This window comes from Pseudophryne corroboree, chromosome 2 (genome assembly GCF_028390025.1).
Source record: "Pseudophryne corroboree isolate aPseCor3 chromosome 2, aPseCor3.hap2, whole genome shotgun sequence".
NCBI classification, from domain to species: Eukaryota; Metazoa; Chordata; class Amphibia; order Anura; family Myobatrachidae; genus Pseudophryne; species Pseudophryne corroboree.
The window spans coordinates 636,034,344-636,053,702 of NC_086445.1; the positions used below are offsets into that span (position 1 = coordinate 636,034,344).

General features: G+C 42.4%; 1 protein-coding gene across 2 annotated transcripts in view; it reads left to right on the forward strand.

Annotated features, from left to right (window-relative positions):
* LOC135041345 (mitogen-activated protein kinase 14) overlaps nt 1–17,031 on the forward strand; it is a 335,823-nt gene extending 318,792 nt beyond the window's left edge. The window contains exons 10-12 of one of the 2 annotated variants that reach the window (XM_063954930.1): nt 11,334–11,412; nt 11,775–11,948; nt 15,516–17,031. In XM_063954930.1, the coding sequence (XP_063811000.1) occupies nt 11,334–11,412; nt 11,775–11,948; nt 15,516–15,583 (321 nt within the window). In that variant the 3' untranslated portion in view covers nt 15,584–17,031. The remainder of the gene's footprint in view (nt 1–11,333; nt 11,413–11,774; nt 11,949–15,515) is intronic. The other variant, XM_063954929.1, reaches the window with a different exon arrangement.
* Nucleotides 17,032–19,359: the final 2,328 nt, after the last annotated feature.

The window sequence follows — 19,359 nt, forward strand, 5'->3', positions numbered from 1 at the left end:
ACTCTCCCGCCCGTTTGGGAGCTTTGGTATAATCCCCATGGTCCTTACGGAGTCCCCAGCATCCACTAGGACGTCAGAGAAAATAAGATTTTACTCACCGGTAAATCTATTTCTCGTAGTCCGTAGTGGATGCTGGGCGCCCGTCCCAAGTGCGGACTGTCTGCAATACTTGTATATAGTTATCGTTAACTAAAAGGGTTATTGTTGAGCCATCTGTTGAGAGGCTCTGTTATGTTCATACTGTTAACTGGGTATCATATCACGAGTTATACGGTGTGATTGGTGTGGCTGGTATGAGTCTTACCCGGAATTCAAAATCCTTCCTTATTGTGTCAGCTCTTCCGGGCACAGTATCCTAACTGAGGTCTGGAGGAGGGTCATAGTGGGAGGAGCCAGTGCACACCAGGTAGTCCTAAATCTTTCTTAGCTGTGCCCAGTCTCCTGCGGAGCTGCTATTCCCCATGGTCCTTACGGAGTCCCCAGCATCCACTACGGACTACGAGAAATAGATTTACCGGTGAGTAAAATCCTTTTTTATATTGCAAAGTTTAGCATGTAATCTTTAAATCTTTAACATGTATTGCTGCAGCTTGATACAGTAGATTAAAAGCAGAGGATGCAAGATAGTTTTGAGCAACTCTCAACAAAACTTTGTTGTTTCTTTTTTTGTGGGGGGGGGGGGGGTGTATGTTATCTGCAGGTAATACCAGCAGATGAACGGCGGCCGCCATTGATGAAGTGGGAGCGCGCATTAGCGCTCATCACCGGTGCATACACATTGGGCGGTTTTGAGCTGATAGCTCAAAATTGCCCAGTGTGTATGGGCTTTAAGTTTTGGGTTGAGTGTGTTCAAACTGAAATCTAAATTACAGTGTAGAAATAAAGTCCAGAAAAACCTGTTTTGACAAGACTCAAGCACCAATGGATGGGATAGCTCATCTGAATAGAAAAATAGTGCAGGATGCATTGAGGCTATAGTAAGCTTTTTCCTGCAAACCTCTTAGAAGTAAGAGCAGTGTGGTATGCAATACAATACTTTGTACTTCATTTGCAACACATCTCCTCTAAATCTGTTCAGTCACTGGAACTTTAATAGTGTTTCTATTACACCATGGTGGCAACAATAGCTGATCAATGATGAAGAATCAGTAATCCTAAATTTGGCAAAAACAATCTGAGCTTCCTTGTTAACTCTTCACAAGAGAACAATATGATTAAGCAGAAGACTGATTCAGCATTGAGAATTTACACGAGGACTTGTTTCATCCAATAATTAGTTGAACAAGTTGGAGTCCCTTAACCACTTAACTGGCTTAAAAAAAATCCAAAAATTTCTCTAAAATTGTGATTCTTTTAAACATGATCAAGTTATGTAAATAAAAGCTATTTAAATATGATTTTAGGACTATTGTATTATCAAATATGGAGATTTGTTGATAACATTATACCTAATAAGGTTTATATAGCTCTTATTAATATAATTTGATCATTTAAAAAAGCTAAATTTGGGGGAATATGTACAGGTTGAGTATCCCTTATCCAAAATGCTTGGGACCAGAGGTATTTTGGATATGGGATTTTTCCGTATTTTGGAATAATTGCATACCATAATGAGATATCATGGGGATGGGACCCAAGTCTAAGCACAGAATGCATTTATGTTACATATACACCTTGTACACACAGCCTGAAGGTCATTTTAGCCAATATTTTTAATAACTTTGTGCATTAAACAAAGTGTGTCTACAGTCACACAATTCATTTATGTTTCATATACACCTTATACACACAGCCTGAAGGTCATTTAATACAATATTTTTAATAACTTTGTGTATTAAACAAAGTTTGTGTACATTGAGCCATCAGAAAACAAAGGTTTCACTATCTCACTCTCACTCAAAAAAGTCAGTATTTCGGAATATTCCGTATTTCGGAATATTTGGATATGGGATACTCAACCTGTATTTCATTTACAAACAAAAAAAGCAATAACACACATAATATATGCACCTGTCCTGCAGACAGCCCCTGTTTGTTGTAGGATCGCCCTTGCAGCTGCTGCTAGGCAGTGCCTGTCACCGAGAAGAGAGAAGGGATCCCGGATTCTGAGCTGCAGGAAGACTAACACCAGTGTGTGTTTATAATTTACCCCTCTATTACGAATGTATCCTCCTACATCCTTGCTACAGTCACGTCAAACAGCCCTTCTAGTTACGCCTAGCGCTGAGCGTCTTTATGTTCAACTATTTCCATTTAAATACGTCTCACATTGCTAGGACGCACAGGTCACATCTTATGCTGATTAAAATAATATGCAGCATGCCTATATTCTGTGTGTGGCTGTATTTGCAAATAAAATGCTACATTAGTGTTTTCCTGGAAATCACTGTGAAGGCCCGTACACATTGGTCGATATATCGGCCGTTCTCCTGAACGGCCGATATATCGCGGGACCGTCGGCCAGTGTGTACGGCTGATACGTCTGTGAACTCCGTCGTTCACAGACGTGGCGCGTCGCTGTGTGTGTACGGGGCGGTCGGCCGACCGCCCGTACACATGCTGCGGCGGCCGCCGTTGATTGACAGCTGAACTGGGCGGGCGTGTGTACACGCCCGCCCAGTTCATGACGTCAGTCCCCGACGGATCGGGCAGTGTGTATGCTGAACACACTGCTCGATCCGTCCATATATCTGCAGATCAATTGATCTGCAGATATATCTATTAGTGTGTACCCACCTTAACGTACTATTTCGTCCTAATCACATAGCGATGCAAATAAGATGTCTTTTCTGCAAAAACCGTCCAATGTTAACAGAGCTGTCGGCTGACTCCCGACAGGCATCTCCTGCTGCATGGCATATTGAGGCAAGATGTATGAGGACATTTATGTATGTTGATATCGCCGATGCATGCGTACTATTATGTGCTCTACGCTGTGGTGCACAGGGAGTGCACATGACTGGCAGCTTGTCCCTGACGCATGCACACTATGGCCTAGGAACACACTGGTGGAACACATGCCTGGTCATGCCCACTTGCACTCATGTGTCGATTCAGGCCCACTTCTTGCCAGCTCTGTACTTCCCCACACATATGTCTCCAGCTTTGTGGCTACATTTAAGGGTATTTATCTGTGTTGGTGAGGCAGCACATATATTGTTCACTTATATTACATACACTCAGGCAGCACTTCCTGTTTTGAAAACAGAAGTGATGTTATGTGGAACACAAGTCTGGAGGTGCCGCTTCACACTAATTGAACAAGGTATTTAGCAGGGTCCTGGGTGGCAATGCTGCCTGTTCCCTTTCCAGTGTGTCATTGTGCTGTGCTGCATTGTTGGTGTTAAATCGATAAAGGTCCCCGCTGGGACCCAAACGTCAGTGCTTCTGACCCAGTATGTTTTGCCTGGAATAAATTTCTGAACTGACTTTTTGCTCATATAAAAGTCTGGAGAGTGAATGAACTACCGAGGTAGGGATGGCGCTGACATGTGTTGTAGGTCCTCAAGCAGCTGAATTAAAGAGGGTTAGTCAAACCCTTTTAATGGAACAATAGAAGGAGATGATTCAGCGCTAGTGACTAGTTCAAATATATTTAAAATTTATTAAGAACATACATTTCATTGTATATATACATACATTACACTGTTGCAACAGGTGAAAAATAGTGGTACCACAAAACAATTAGAAAAAATTAATTGAAAAAAATTAAAAAAGAAAAAAGAAAAAAATTTAAATAATAAAAAGTTCCAAAGATATGGGCCTGAATCAACACTGCTTATTGGTTGAAGAAATTCTTGAGTTGCTGGGTATATAGCATAATTTATAGCAAGGTGCCTTATCCTAGGGAAATAGGTGGACGGTGTATTACCAGATAGCTGTAGTGAGTCCTCCACTCGGTTAGCACTCCGTAATCATGGGGTTTTTTTCTTTCTCACTTGTTTGGTCGTCCTGTGCAGGAATGAATGTGGGAGATGAACCCTGGCAGGTCCTGAGGCAATGTCCTCCCAAAAGTTATTCCATGCAAATCACCTTTCCCAATGGTGTAAGGCCGGCAGGTCTTGCAGTTTAAAAAATCCCAGTCTTGGTCACAAACGCGTTTCACTGCTAGGTGCAGCTTGAGAAAGCTGCACCTAGCAGTGAAACGCGTTGGTGACCAAGACTGGGATTTTTTAAACTGCAAGACCTGCCGGCCTTACACCATTGGGAAAGGTGATTTGCATGGAATAACTTTTGGGAGGACATTGCCTCAGGACCTGCCAGGGTTCATCTCCCACATTCATTCCTGCACAGGACGACCAAACAAGTGAGAAAGAAAAAAAACCCATGATTACGGAGTGCTAACCGAGTGGAGGACTCACTACAGCTATCTGGTAATACACCGTCCACCTATTTCCCTAGGATAAGGCACCTTGCTATAAATGATGCTATATACCCAGCAACTCAAGAATTTCTTCAACCAATAAGCAGTGTTGATTCAGGCCCATATCTTTGGAACTTTTTATTATTTAAATTTTTTTCTTTTTTTTTTAATTTTTTTCAATTAATTTTTTCTAATTGTTTTGTGGTACCACTATTTTTCACCTGTTGCAACAGTGTAATGTATGTATATATACAATGAAATGTATGTTCTTAATAAATTTTAAATATATTTGAACTAGTCACTAGCGCTGAATCATCTCCTTCTAAAAGTCTGGAGAGTGCCTTGATTCCATTGTGGAATAGCCTGTGAGATATCTATACATTCATTTATTATACGGTAAAGTGGAAAAACAAGACACTCGCCAATATACAAAGTCAGCATTTGTACCTCCATTCAGAGGGCTTACTCATTACACCAAAACATGTTTCTAAGATACCAAGGCAAACCCTTATAGCCCCAAACCGGATAGATAGATATCTATATATATATATATATATATATATATATATATATATATATATATATATATATATTTCTCTAACGTCCTAAGTGGATGCTGGGACTCCGTAAGGACCATGGGGATTAGCGGCTCCGCAGGAGACTGGGCACAACTAAAGAAAGCTTTAGGACTACCTGGTTTGCACTGGCTCCTCCCACTAAGACCCTCCTCCAGACCTCAGTTAGATTTCTGTGCCCGGCTGAGCTGGATGCACACTAGGGACTCTCCTGAGCACCTAGAAAGAAAGTATATTTAGGTTTTTTATTTTCAGTGAGATCTGCTGGCAACAGACTCACTGCACGAGGGACTAAGGGGAGAAGAAGCGAACCTACCTAACAGGTGGTAGTTTGGGCTTCTTAGGCTACTGGACACCATTAGCTCCAGAGGGATCGACCGCAGGACCCGACCTTGGTGTTCGTTCCCGGAGCCGCGCCGCCGTCCCCCTTACAGAGCCAGAAGCAAGAAGAAGGTCCGGAAAATCGGCGGCAGAAGACTTCGGTCTTCACCAAGGTAGCGCACAGCACTGCAGCTGTGCGCCATTGCTCCTCATGTACACCTCACACTTCGGTCACTGATGGGTGCAGGGCGCTGGGGGGGGGCGCCCTGAGGGCAATAAATAACACCTTGGCTGGCAAAATATACATCATATATAGTCCCAGAGGCTATATAGATGTAAAATTACCCCTGCCAGTATCACAGAAAAAGCGGGAGAAAGTCCGCCGAAAAGGGGGCGGGGCTTCTCCCTCAGCACACTGGCGCCATTTTCTCTTCACAGTGCAGCTGGAAGACAGCTCCCCAGGCTCTCCCCTGTAGTTTTCAGGCTCAAAGGGTTAAAAAGAGAGGGGGGGCACTAAATTTAGGCGCAATATATGTATACAAGCAGCTATTTGGGGGAAAAAAATCACTCAATTATAGTGTTAATCCCTGCATTATATAGCACTCTGGTGTGTGCTGGCATACTCTCTCTCGGTCTCCCCAAAGGACTTTGTGGGGTCCTGTCCTCAGTCAGAGCATTCCCTGTGTGTGTGCGGTGTGTCGGTACGGCTGTGTCGACATGTTGGATGAGGAAGGTTACGTGGAGGCGGAGCAGAGGCCGATAAATGGGATGTCGCCCCCTGTGGGGCCGACACCAGAGTGGATGGATAGGTGGAAGGTATTAACCGACAGTGTCAACTCCTTACATGACGTAACAGCTGTGGGACAGCCGGCTTCTCAGCCCGCGTCTGCCCAGGCGTCTCAAAGGCCATTAGGGGCTCAAAACAACGCCCGTTACCTCAGATGGCAGACACAGATGTCGACACGGAGTCTGACTCCAGTTTCAACGAGGTTGAGACATATACACAATCCACTAGGAACATCCGTTACATGATCTCGGCAATGAAAAATGTGTTATGCATTTTCTGACATAAACCCAAGTACCACATAAAAGGGGTTTTATTTTTGGGGAGAAAAAACAGCCACTGTTTTGTTCCCCCATCAGATGAATGAATGAAGTGTGTAAAGAAGCGTGGTTTCCCCCGATAAGAAACTGGTTATTTCTAAAAAGTTACTGATGGCGTACCCTTTCTCGCCAGAGGATAGGTCACGTTGGGGGATATCCCTTAGGGTGGATAAGGCGCTCACACGTTTGTAAAAAGGTGGCACTGCCGTCTTAGGATACGGCCACCTTGAAGGAACCTGCTGATATAAAGCAGGAGGCGATCCTGAAGTCTGTATTTACACACTCAGGTTATATACTGAAACCTGCAATTGCCTCAGCATAAATAGTGCTGCTGCAGCGTGGTCTGACACCCTGTCAGATAATATTAATACGCTAAGACAGGGATAATAATATTTGCTAACATTGAGCATATTTAAGACGTTGTCTTATATATAAAGGATGCACAGAGGGATATTTGCCGGCTGGCATCCAGAATTAATGCAATGTCCATTCTGCCAGGAGGGTAGTAGAAACCCGGCAGTGGACAGGTGATGCTGCATTTAAAAGGCACATGGAATTCTGCCTTATAAGGGTGAGGAATTGTTTGGGGATGGTCTCTGGGACCTCGTATCCACAGCAACAGCTGGGAAGAAAAATTTTTACCTCAGGTTTCCTCACAAAAGCCTAAAGAAAGCACCGTATTTTCAGGTACAGTCCTTTCGGCTTCAGAAAAGCAAGCGGGTCAAAGGCGCTTCCTTTCTGCGCAGAGACAAGGGAAAAAGCTGCACCAGTCAGCCAGTTCCAGGATCAAATATCTTCCCTCGCTTCCTCTGAGTCCACCGCATGACGCTGGGGCTCCACAGGGGGAGACAAGTGCGGTGGGGGCACGTCTCGGGAACTGCAGGGATCAGTGGGCTTGCCCACAGGTGGATCCCTAGGTTCTGCAAGTAGTATCACAGGGATACAGGCTGGAGTTCGAGACGACTCCCCCTCGCCGTTGCCTCACATCAGCCTTGCCTGCTGCCCTCGGAGAAAGGTAGTACTGGCGGCAATTCACAAGCTGTACTTCCAGCAGGTGAAATCAAGGTACCCCTCTTTCAACAAGGCCGGGGTTACTATTCCAAAATGTTGTGGTACCGAAACCAGACGGTTCGGTGAGACCCATTCTAAAATTGAAATCCTTGAACACTTATATACGAAGGTTCAAGTTCAAAATGGAATCGCTCAGGGCGATTATTGCAAGCCTGGAAAAATTCAGGGCATCACTGGACATCAAGGATACTTACCTGCATGTCCCTATTTACCCTCGTCACCAGGTGTACCTCAAAATTGTGGTACAGGATTGTCATTACCAATTCCAGACGTTGCCGTTGGTCTGTCCCCGGCACCGAGGGTATTTACCAAGGTAATGGCCGAAGTACTTATCCCGTACTTGGACGATCTCCTTATAAAGGCGAGGTCCAGGGAGCAGTTGTTCGTCGGAGTAGCACTATCTCGGGAAGTGCTACAACAGCACGGCTGGATTCTGAATATTCCAAAGTCACTGCTGGTTCCTACGACGCGTCTACTGTTCCTGGGTATGGTTCTGGACACAGAACAGGATAAAAAGGGTTTCTCCCGGAGGAGAAGTCCAAGGAGTTGGCGTCTCTAGACGGAGACCTCCTAATACAAATACAGGTATCGGTGCATCTATGCACGCGAGCCTTAGGAAAGATGGTAGCTTCTTACGAAGAATTTCCATTCGCCAAGTCCCATGCAAGGATCTTCCAGTGGGATCTGTTGGACAAGTGGTCCGGGTCGCATTCTCAGATGCATCGGCGGATAACCCTGACTCCAAGGGCCAGGGTGTCGCTGTGGTGGTGACTGCACATCTTCTAGGGGGCCGCAGATTCGGCATACAGGACTGGGTCCTGGTGACCACGGATGCCAGCCTTCAAGGCTGGGGGGCAGTCACACAGGGAAGAAACTTCCAAGGCCTATGGAAAAGTCAGGAGACTTCCCTACACATAAATGTTCTGGAACTTTGGGCCATTTACAATGCCCTAAGTCAGGCTAGACCCCTGCTTCAACACCGGCCGGTGCTGATCCAGTCAGACAACATCACGGCGGTCGCTCATGTAAACCGACAGGGCGGCACAAGAAGCAGGATGGCGATGGCAGAAGCCACAAGGATTCTCCGATGGGCGGAAAATCATGTGTTAGCACTGTCAGCAGTGTTCATTCCCGGAGTGGACAACTGAGAACTTTCTCAGCAGACACGACCTCCACCCGAGAGAGGGGGGACTTCATCCAGAAGTCTTCCAAATGATTGTACACCGTGGGGAAAGGCCACAGGTGGACAGGATGGCGTCCCGCCTCAACAAAAAGCTAAAAAGATATTGCGCCAGGTCAAGGGACCTTCAGGCGATAGCTGTAGACGCTCTGGTAACACCGTGGGTGTACCAGTCGGTGTATGTGTTCCCTTCTCTGCCTCTCATACCCAGGGTAATGAGAATGATAAGAAGGAGAGGAGTAAGAACTATACTCATTGGTCCGGGTGGCCAAGAAGAGCTTGGTACCCAGAACTCCAAGAAATGATCTCAGAGGACCCATGGCCTCTGCCGCTCAGACAGGACCTGCTGCAGCAGGGGGCCTGTCTGTTCCAAGACGTACCGCGGCTGCGTTTGACGGCATGGCGGTTGAACGCCGGATCCTGAAGGAAAAGGGCATTCCGGAGGAAGTTATCCCTACGCTATTTAAAGCTAGGAAAGAAGTGAACGCAAACCATTATCACCGCATATGGCGGTAATATGTTGCGTGCTGTGAGGCCAGTAAGGCCCAAAAGGAGGAATTTCAGCTAGGTCGTTTTCTGCACTTCCTACAAGTCAGAGGTGACTATGGGCCTAAAATTGGGTTCCATTAAGGTCCAGATTTCGGCTCTATCGATTTTCTTCCAAAATAGAACTGGCTTCACTGCCTGAAGTTCAGACTTTTGTTAAGGGAGTGCTGCATAGTCAGCCCCCGTTTGTGCCTCCAGTGGCACCGTGGGATCTCAACGTAGTGTTGGATTTCCTGAAGTCGCATTGAGTTGAGCCACTTAAATCCGTGGAGCTACAATACCTCACGTGGAAAGTGGTCATGCTGTGGGCCGTGGCGTCGGCCAGGCGTGTATCAGAATTGGCGGCTTTGTCATACAAATGCCTTATCTGTATTCTATATGGATAAGGCGGAATTGAGGACTCGTTCCCAATTCCTTCCTAAGGTGGTATCAGTTTTTCATGTGAACCAACCTATTGTGGTGCCTGCGGCTACTTGGGACTTGGAGGATTCCAAGTTTTCTGGACGTAGTCAGGGCCCTGAAAAGTATATGTTTCCAGGACGGCTGGAGTCAGGAAAACTGACTCTCTATTTATCCTGTATGCACCCAACAAGCTGGGTGCTCCTGCTTCTAAGCAGACTATTGCTCGCTGGATCTGTAGCACGATTCAACTTGCACATTCTGCGGCTGGAATGCCGCACCCTAAATCTGTGAAAGCCCATTCCACAAGGAAAGTGGGCTCTTCTTGGGCGACTGCCCGAGGGGTCTCGACTTTACAAATTTGCCGAGCTGTTACTTGGTCGGGTTAAAACACTCTTGCAAGAGTCTACAAGTTTGATACCCTGGCTGAGGAGGATCTAGGGTTTGCTCATTCGGTGCTGCAGAGTCATCCGCACTCTCCCGCCCGTTTGGGAGCTTTGGTATAATCCCCATGGTCCTTACGGAGTCCCAGCATCCACTTAGGACGTTAGAGAAAATAAGATTTTACTCACCGGTAAATCTATTTTTCTAGTCCGTAGTGGATGCTGGGCGCCCATCCCAAGTGCGGATTGTCTGCGATACTTGTATATAGTTATTGCCTAACTAAAGGGTTATTGTTGAGCCATCTGTTGAGAGGCTCAGTTGTTATCATACTGTTAACTGGGTATAGTATCACGAGTTATACGGTGTGATTGGTGTGGCTGGTATGAGTCTTACCCGGGATTCAAAATCCTTCCTTATTGTGTCAGCTCTTCCAGGCACAGTATCCTAACTGAGGTCTGGAGGAGGGTCTTAGTGGGAGGAGCCAGTGCACACCAGGTAGTCCTAAAGCTTTCTTTAGTTGAGCCCAGTCTCCTGCGGAGCCGCTAATCCCCATGGTCCTTACGGAGTCCCAGCATCCACTACGGACTACGAGAAATAGATTTACCGGTGAGTAAAATCTTATTATAATCTATTTACCATTACTGAAAATCTTTAGCACCTGTGGAACACTGTGCTTTTGCTTTCCAAATCACCGAATGTGGATGTCCCAGATGGAATGCACACCGAAAGTGCTAAGCACCTTCCATTCTAAACAACCTCAAAGTACATAGAACTGTAAACACCTGTATAAATCTGCAGCGATCACGATAACAGTGCTAACGCTATTCTTCCAATACTAATCACTATTTACCAGAGAGACCAATGGTTGCACACAGTGGAGACATGTCATGACAACCACTCAAATACAATAAGGGTACCTGACACAGTGGTCTCCCATTTGGGACACCCTTAAAGAAGATGGAACCCACATATATAAATATATACCAAAGTAAATTACACTTTCCTATTTAAAAAAGAGGTTGCTACCCATGGTTAAATATAACAAGCATGCGAATACAAAATTAGGGACAACAAGAACAATGCTATATGAACGTTGCATCATTGTATCGATAATAAATATATAATTACAACAACAAATCTAAGCCTCTATTCGTGAATGTAGCAAAGGGAGCATATTATATGTGTGTATAGAAAATTATATATAAAATTTGTTTTGTTATTTAAATCCAACTTGCCAGTGTCATTAAGAAATTGTAGCATCCACTGAATCTTACAGATTCCCACACCACTATTTTTTAGTTTTTTTGCTGATGACTTATTTACTCACATATTCTGTTACTGTAGTTTGTCAACTATTTTCTGTTCTCTTTCATTTCTCTACCCGTGACAGGCCCGGAGTTACATCCAGTCTCTGCCATATATGCCCAAGATGAATTTTGAAGATGTTTTCCTGGGCGCCAATCCTCAAGGTTAGCTATCGTTCTGTCATTAAGTCAAGTCTACTGGCTTAGAGGTTTTCCTGTTGTAGAGTAATGGGAAGCCATAAACAGGTGTAAATGGAGGGCCGTGCTGAGCTGGTTAAGGCAACAGGAAGGAGGGGATTTTGGAGGATGAGCTGAAGTCCTCACTTACTGAAGAGATTATTTATTTTTCAGGATTGTCCAAACGTGGATAGTCCCTTTTAAGTAAAACATCAGCAATTTAACCATAACACTTTTCTCTCACTGCTTCTAATACTTCCTCACTTACGGTTTATGTCAATTTGTATAAACCGCTTTACAGTAATACACAATCTCCCAACACATTTTTCCTTTCTAATATGTTTCCTCAGCTGTAGACCTACTAGAAAAAATGCTTGTTCTGGATACGGACAAGAGGATTACTGCAACAGAGGCTTTAGCTCATCCCTATTTTGCTCAGTATCATGATCCAGATGATGAACCTGTAGCTGAGCCTTATGACCAAAGTTTTGAGAGCCGTGAGCTGGACATTGAAGAGTGGAAAAGTAAGTGTATACAAAATAATATACAGTGGGGCAAAAAAGTATTTGGACAGCCACCGATTGTGCAAGTTGACCCACTTAAAAAGATGAGAGGTCTGTAATTTCCATCATAGGTACACTTCAACTGTGAGAGACAGAATTTTGGGTGAAAAAAACAGGAAATCACATTGTATGATTTTTAAACAATTTATTTGTATATTCTTGCGGAAAATAAATATTTGGACACCTACCAAGCAGCAAGATTTCTGGCTCACAGACCTGTTACTTCTTTAAGAAGCTCCTCTATCCTCCACTCGTTACATGTATTAATGGCACCTGTTTGAACTGGTTATCTGTATAAAAGCCACCTGTCCACGCCCTCAAACAGTCAGACTGCTACCTCTCCACCATGGCCAAGACCAGAGAGTTGTCTAAGGACACCAGGGACAAAATTGTAGAGCTGCACAAGGCTGGGATGAGCTACTCGACAATAGGCAAGCAGCTTTGTGAGAGGAGATCAACTGTTGGAGCAATTAAAAAATGGAAGAAATACAAGATCACTGACAATCTCCCTCGACCTGGGGCTCCATGCAAGATCTCACCTCGTGGGGTATCAGTGATCTTGAGAACGGTGAGGATTCAGCCCAGAACTACACGGGGGGACCTGGTCAATGACCTCAAGAGAGCTGGGACCACAGGCACAAAGGTTACCATTAGTAACACACTACGTCTTCATGGATTCAATTCTGCAGCGCCCGAAAAGTCTTCCTGCTTAAGCCAGCACATGTCCAGGGCCGTCTAAAGTTTGCCGGCGACCATCTGGGTGATCCAGAGGAGGATTGGGAGAATGTAATGTGGTCAGATGAGAGCAAAATTTAACTTTTTGGTATAAACTCCACTCGCCGTGTTTGGAGGGAGAAGAATTATGAATGGCATCCCAAGAACACCATACCCACTGTGAAGCATGGGGGTGGAAACATCATGCTTTGAGGCTGCTTTCCTGCAAAGGGGACATGACGACTAATCTGCATTAAGGAGAGAATGAATGGGGCCATGTATTGTGATATTCCCTCAGAGCATTGAAGATGGAACGTGGCTGGGTATTCCAGCATGACAATGACTTCAAACACACCGCCCGGGCAACTAAGGAGTGGCTCCATAAGAAGCATTTCAAGGTCCTGGAGCGGCCTAGCCAGTCTCCAGACCTCAACCCAATAGAAAATCTGTGGAGGGAGTTGAAAGTCCGTGTTGCCCGGCGACAGCCCCAAAACATGACAGATCTAGAGAAGATCTGCATGGAAGAGTGGGCCAAAAATACCGGAGACAGTGTGTACAAACCTGGTCAAGAACTACAGGAAACATTTGACCTCTGTAATTGCCAACCGGGGTTATATTACAAAGTATTGAGTTAAACTTTTTGATTGTCCAAATATTTATTTTCCGCAAGAATATACAAATAAATTGTTTAAAAATCATACAATGTGATTTCCTAGGTTTTTTTTTTTCTTTTCAGATTCTCTCTCTCACAGTTGAAGTGTACCTATGATGGAAATTACAGACCTCTCTCATCTTTTTAAGTTGGTCAACTTGCACAGTCGGTGGCTTTCCAAATACGTTTTTGCCACATTGTATCTTGTGCTGAATTGTTGCTTAGAGCCTGCACTTAATTCAATTCTTAAAGTTAAAATTGGTGGTAAATAGTACTTTTTATTTTGAGCAAATCTATTAATGTAGATATTTTTTTTCACCAGTTTTAAATTATCAGTGTTGCTAAAAATTGAGACCCAAAACAGGAATTCATTGCTACAAACATTCTGATCTCTTAAATATAAATGTTCTTGCAAATTACTTTTTAACATGTTATTTTAGCAACAATGTTGTAAAAATTCCATTCATTTCAGTGATCCATAAAGTTTTATTAGTGTAAACCCTCTGATCCGGCTCTAAGTAAGTCAGAGTGCCACCTACTCCAAGCCCAGAACCTAAACCAACTCAAGTGATAAACAATTTTAAAATCAGTAAAATTGGTGCTTTTATCACAATTTCTGGAAATTGAACTCTACCGGACTCACTGCGTCCTTCACTTCCTTATATCTACTTTTTAAAGAAGAAATTATACTGTAGGTATGAAAAAACTGTTCACTCCCTATGATTTGTCTCACATTTTGTTCCTTACATCAAGAAAGCAAAATGACCATTTGTTTCATTCATTAAAGTAATTCAGAATAAAAATATGTAAAATAAAAAATAAAAAATCCTGAAGTATTGACAGTCTTAATAAATACTCTGATTTAGCTCGATTACAGCTGTGAGTTTACTTAAGTGAGTTTTTTTACAGTTTTGCACACTGGTTCTTGTAGTTTTCAGTCATTCTTATATGTAATACTGTTTGAGTTTTGAAATGGCTGTTACTGGGCCACTCCAGAACATTGATAGGCAGTGCTATTTGTAGGTATTGTGTCACAAGGGAGAGAGAACATTGTCTTCATCACCCCCCATCTCTCTACTCTTGCTGAGATTGTTAGTGTGTACATCATACTGTAAGGATTTGTGTGGGCTTTCTCAAAAGCTAGACCTCCCCGAACCCTAATAATTTGCAAAGATATAACTTATTGAGGTTTTACAGAGCAAAAGTACAGTAAAGAAAAGTAACTGTATAATCAGAGCTGCTAATTGAGGTGTTAATTGTGAGATTGTGCATGATTGGGAGTTTATGATAAGACCCTGTTTAATATTGCACTAATATGTGTAGATAAACAGTAACGCAGGTATAAATAAAGAAAAATAATTTATGTTCTAATTAACCACAACTTTTATTTGGCAATATGATAAAGTATATTCTATGTTTGCTGTTTATTGGAATTAAGGGGGAGATTTACTAAGCAGTGATAAAAGTGGAGAAGTGAGCCAGCGGAGAAGTTGCCCATGGCAACCAATCAGCATCGACGTAACATTTATAATTTGCATACTATAAAACTATACAAAGCAGCTGATTGGTTGCCATGGGCAACTTCTGCACTGGCTCACGTCTCCACTTATATCACTGCTTAGTACATGTCCCCCTAAGTGTTTTATTTTGTTGTTTCTACCGATTTTTCTAGCCTTTATAGGCCTGGTATCATGTAGCTGCTGATACCAATAATTCTTTATGCGACTAGGGGATTGTGGTGTATATATTCTACATAAACAATTCATTGCAATAAAGAAAAGGTCAATAGCAAATACATGTTGCAATTCCATGATGTAAGAAAATAAAATGTGCAAAACTACAGAACAAAGTGAATACATTTTATATATGTGGCTGTAAAACTATCCCAAGTCATAACAGAAATCCCAAACATTAATAACATGAGGAATCCTCAAAGCATATATTGTATCCCCAGTTGTGTCTTGATTGCATTGTCTGTTATTCCTCATGTTTTGCAATTTGTAAACATCACAGACCCTGTGCCGTGCCAACTAATATACTAAAATTACAAAAAAGTTGTTTGTTTCAAAGAACAAATAGAAGGGCTGATGTGAATATGATGAGAGTAAGGATCTTGGAGTAAAATGTGTGCATTTAATCTCTTCTGATGCTTCTATATGCAGGTCTAACATATGAAGAAGTACTTTGTTTTGAGCCTCCTCCACTAGACTCAGATGAAATGGAATCTTGAAGAAACTACAGTATTCCAAAGGTGTTTTGCCGCTGTGAAGATGATGGTGGAGGGGTCTATTTTCAGCTCCCATCTATCATACAAGTGCCTATCAGACTGTGGATCTGAGTGACTTGCATATATACATCTCTATATATATTTCCTTTACTGAGGAGTTATTTAAATGGAACCTAACTGTGGCTGCATGTGTCCCCCAGTTGCCTCTCACTTTTACAAGTACAGTTCTATATCCTTGTCCCTACACAATGATCTGTGCCACACATTATTTTGAAAGTAACCGTTAAAGAGGTTGTCTTGATGTTCCCTCGATGTCTCATTTGTGGTTTCATCTAAGGAAAGAAAAAACTTACCAAGGCAGATAAGTGGATGTATAGTCTATGGGTTGTGAGGGATATGTTTGTGCTGGATACTTTTTCTGCATCCATAGGGGGGAGGGGGATATGTGTCTCAATTACCAAATTAACGTCACAAATAGACCACATTCAGCACTTTCTAATGATATTTGTGCTACTAAGAGCTTTGTCTGATGTGTCTGAATCAGAGAATGCATCCATGAATCCGTGCCCCAGTAATAGTGGTGTAGCTCAGTTGAGCACTTAAAATTTTAAGATAAAACTGTCTTCTATTTCAGTAATCATTGTTGGAACACCCGTAAAAAAAAAACTTTAAAATGCAATATGCTCCTAGCAAATATGATTTTGACTTTGCAGAACTAAAGAGACTATAAAACAATTTATAGATATATTTATGTTTACGATATATACTTAATTGTTCTGTTTCATATAGATGGTAATTTGCATACAATTTTGTTTGTTTTTATTCTTAGAATAAATCTTTTCATATGATAGTTTTGCTCTGTTCTTTCACCAGTACTGTAGGATGAAAATGAGAAATTATGAAGTGAGTTGACTAATTGATCATGATAGTTAATGTACAAAAAAAAAAGTTTAAAGTTTCTTTTACACAAAGCATCTCTTTCAAACATTGTTTCATACTGTAGTTTGTCATTTCCTTCACTATATGCAGTCTATGGAGTGTACATAGGGCCTAATTCAGACCTGATCGGAGCTGTGCGTTTTCTCACAGCAGCCAATCATGTCTGAACTGTGCATGTGCCGGCGCTATAGTGCTCCGGCGCATGCCAGACAGCCGACGGCCATCTCAGCCCTGCGATTGCCTCTACCTGATTGACAGGCAAAGGCGTTCGCTGGGCAGGAGGGGGCTGGCCGGTGGTGTTTGGCCGCCGTTTCAGGGGCACGGTCCGGGCAACGCAGGCATGCCCGGACCGCGTGGGGGGCGGCCCACGGCGGCTGCGTGACATCACACACAGCCGCTGCGACCCTCAGCGACGAGTTGTTCCCTGCCAGCGTGCAGGAGCTGCGCTGGCAGGGAGCTACTTTTCAAGTACAAAAGCATCGCCGCTGTGCAATGCTTTGGTACTTGTGCGGGGGGGGGGGGGGGGGGGGGTCGGTCCTGACATGCGGGGAGGACTAGCCCTGTGCTGGGCATTCCCCCGCATGTCTGTGTGACTGATCGTAGATGTACTAAATTTAGCCCATCTATGATCAGGTCTGAATTAGGACCATTCTTACTCTTATTGTAGGCATGTCTAACATGGCAGCTCCCATTAAAATATAAATAGAGGAACAAACAATTTAAATGTGCTAAATTGCCATATTGAAATGTAAAATCAGGTAGTATGGGCCCTTTAAAACATTCCTCAGACCTACATTAAAATTAGTCCTGCTGTGTTGACCTTAATTCCTCATCCGCTTATCAAATATTGTAGGGAGTGTGTGATCAAAGGACTGCTACTGTACTTCACTGCGGCATCTGTCACACAGAACTACATTACTTATTTACAAGTACCAGGCATCTCAACCTGGGTGAAAAACTAAACATTTTGAATACATGCATTAATATGTATGGCGTCTTAAAATTGAAGTAGAAAAAATGGCTTTAATATTATTAATACCCTAGCTTTAGTTAAATTAGATAAGTTATCCGAAAACTTTGACTCACTATCACTATGTTGATCTGGCACATCAACAGGCCCCCCTCCCAGATCAGAGCTGGAGATCTTCCCTCCTGCTCATGTGGCTATTAGGTCGGTCAAGCCCCTCCCCTATAAAGTTTTCATCTGCGTTAATGGGGAGTACGAAGGTGAGGAGCTTTGACAACTTTGGTGGAGAGACTCCTGCTCCAACCCAAAGGCACAAAGCATCAGTAAGTAAAGCTGTGTGTTTTATTCTAGTCTCTTAATTCCACCAAATTTTTAATGCAAAATATTTTCATTCTGCATATGAGTCACTCTCAGTGAAATATGTAAACATTGTTTTCTTATATTGATGTTACAGTATTCTATGAAGGCATCAAAAGATGTACAGAATCATGATATTGAATATCCTGTAAATACAAATGTACTGTAATTACCTTAAAGCAGCACTACCAGTTAGTGTAAATAAATCACTCTTTCCATGGTGCCATGCTAGTCTCGCAGCCCCTGCTAAAAATGAGAACTGTGTGACACTGGAGGGAAATATGAATGAGATGTTCAAATAAGCTACAAATTCAAGCCGATATAATGCAATTTGCTGTGTCTGATTGGTTCTCTCATATTCCCCTTCACAGACACTTAAAAGTGGTGAACACAAATCCCATAGCTGTCTGGAACTGCAGCTTTACATTTTTGTATATATGTAATGTGTATAGAAACCTTTACATGCATTTGTCAGTGTTTTATTAATCATATTTTACAAGGGGGCATCTTGCATTTTAACTTAAATAAAAAATTAATCTGTAAGGTACTGATCCTTTGCCTATGAAAGAGCAATTATGTTTTATTTGTCATTCTGAACTGATAGTTTCTTCCTTATTTTCTTGAGGCTTACCAATATTTTGTGTGTCCTCTTTACCCTAAAATGGGATTGAGATGTTTACAATGAACAGAACTGCTGCACTTAAACAGAAGAAAAATTACTTGTATGGAGCTATAAAGAATTTTCACTTACATTTTGCTATTTTCTTGGTCTCCTCTGTGATGGATTTGCCATAAATAAGCACTGGTCAAATAAATCTTATTTTTAAAATGTGTAATTTTGTTTTCCTGTTATTTACTATTAACTATTATAACTGTTGTAGTACCACTGGGAGAAAACAAGTGCTGAGAGGGTGCTATGTAAAAAGAACAAAAAGGGAAGGTATGTCTGTTGAAAAGCAGCCAATACTGCAGTTTTTGTAAAACAAATTCTGAAATCTTGCCAACAAAGGACGCCATTTAACAACACTTTATACCAGCGGCATATTTAGTTTAGTATTGCAGCGATACTAATAAATATGCCATAGGTGTTATGTCTTGTTAAATAGGGACCAAAGTATCAAACGTACCCAAGAAAATAGCGCTGTGGTAAACTGCTGAATTAAAAGTTTTTTTTATTGCTATCATTATAGGGTTAATAGCCAATACGCACACACATAAACCATTTGAACACTATAAGATTTTACATTTCTGTGTGGCCACAAAAACATTTAATAAAATATTTGTATATTTATACGTAATTTGAATATATCCTATATATCACCACATAGGACAGTCGATTTTTTTTATGCATATATACATAAAATAAAAAAAAGACTGTCCTATGTGGTGATATATAGGATATATTCGAATTACATATACATATATAACATTTATTAACAAAATATTTGTATAAGGAACACACAGTGAGTCTATATATTTTAATCACATTTATTAATATTTTTCACCAATATGTTTG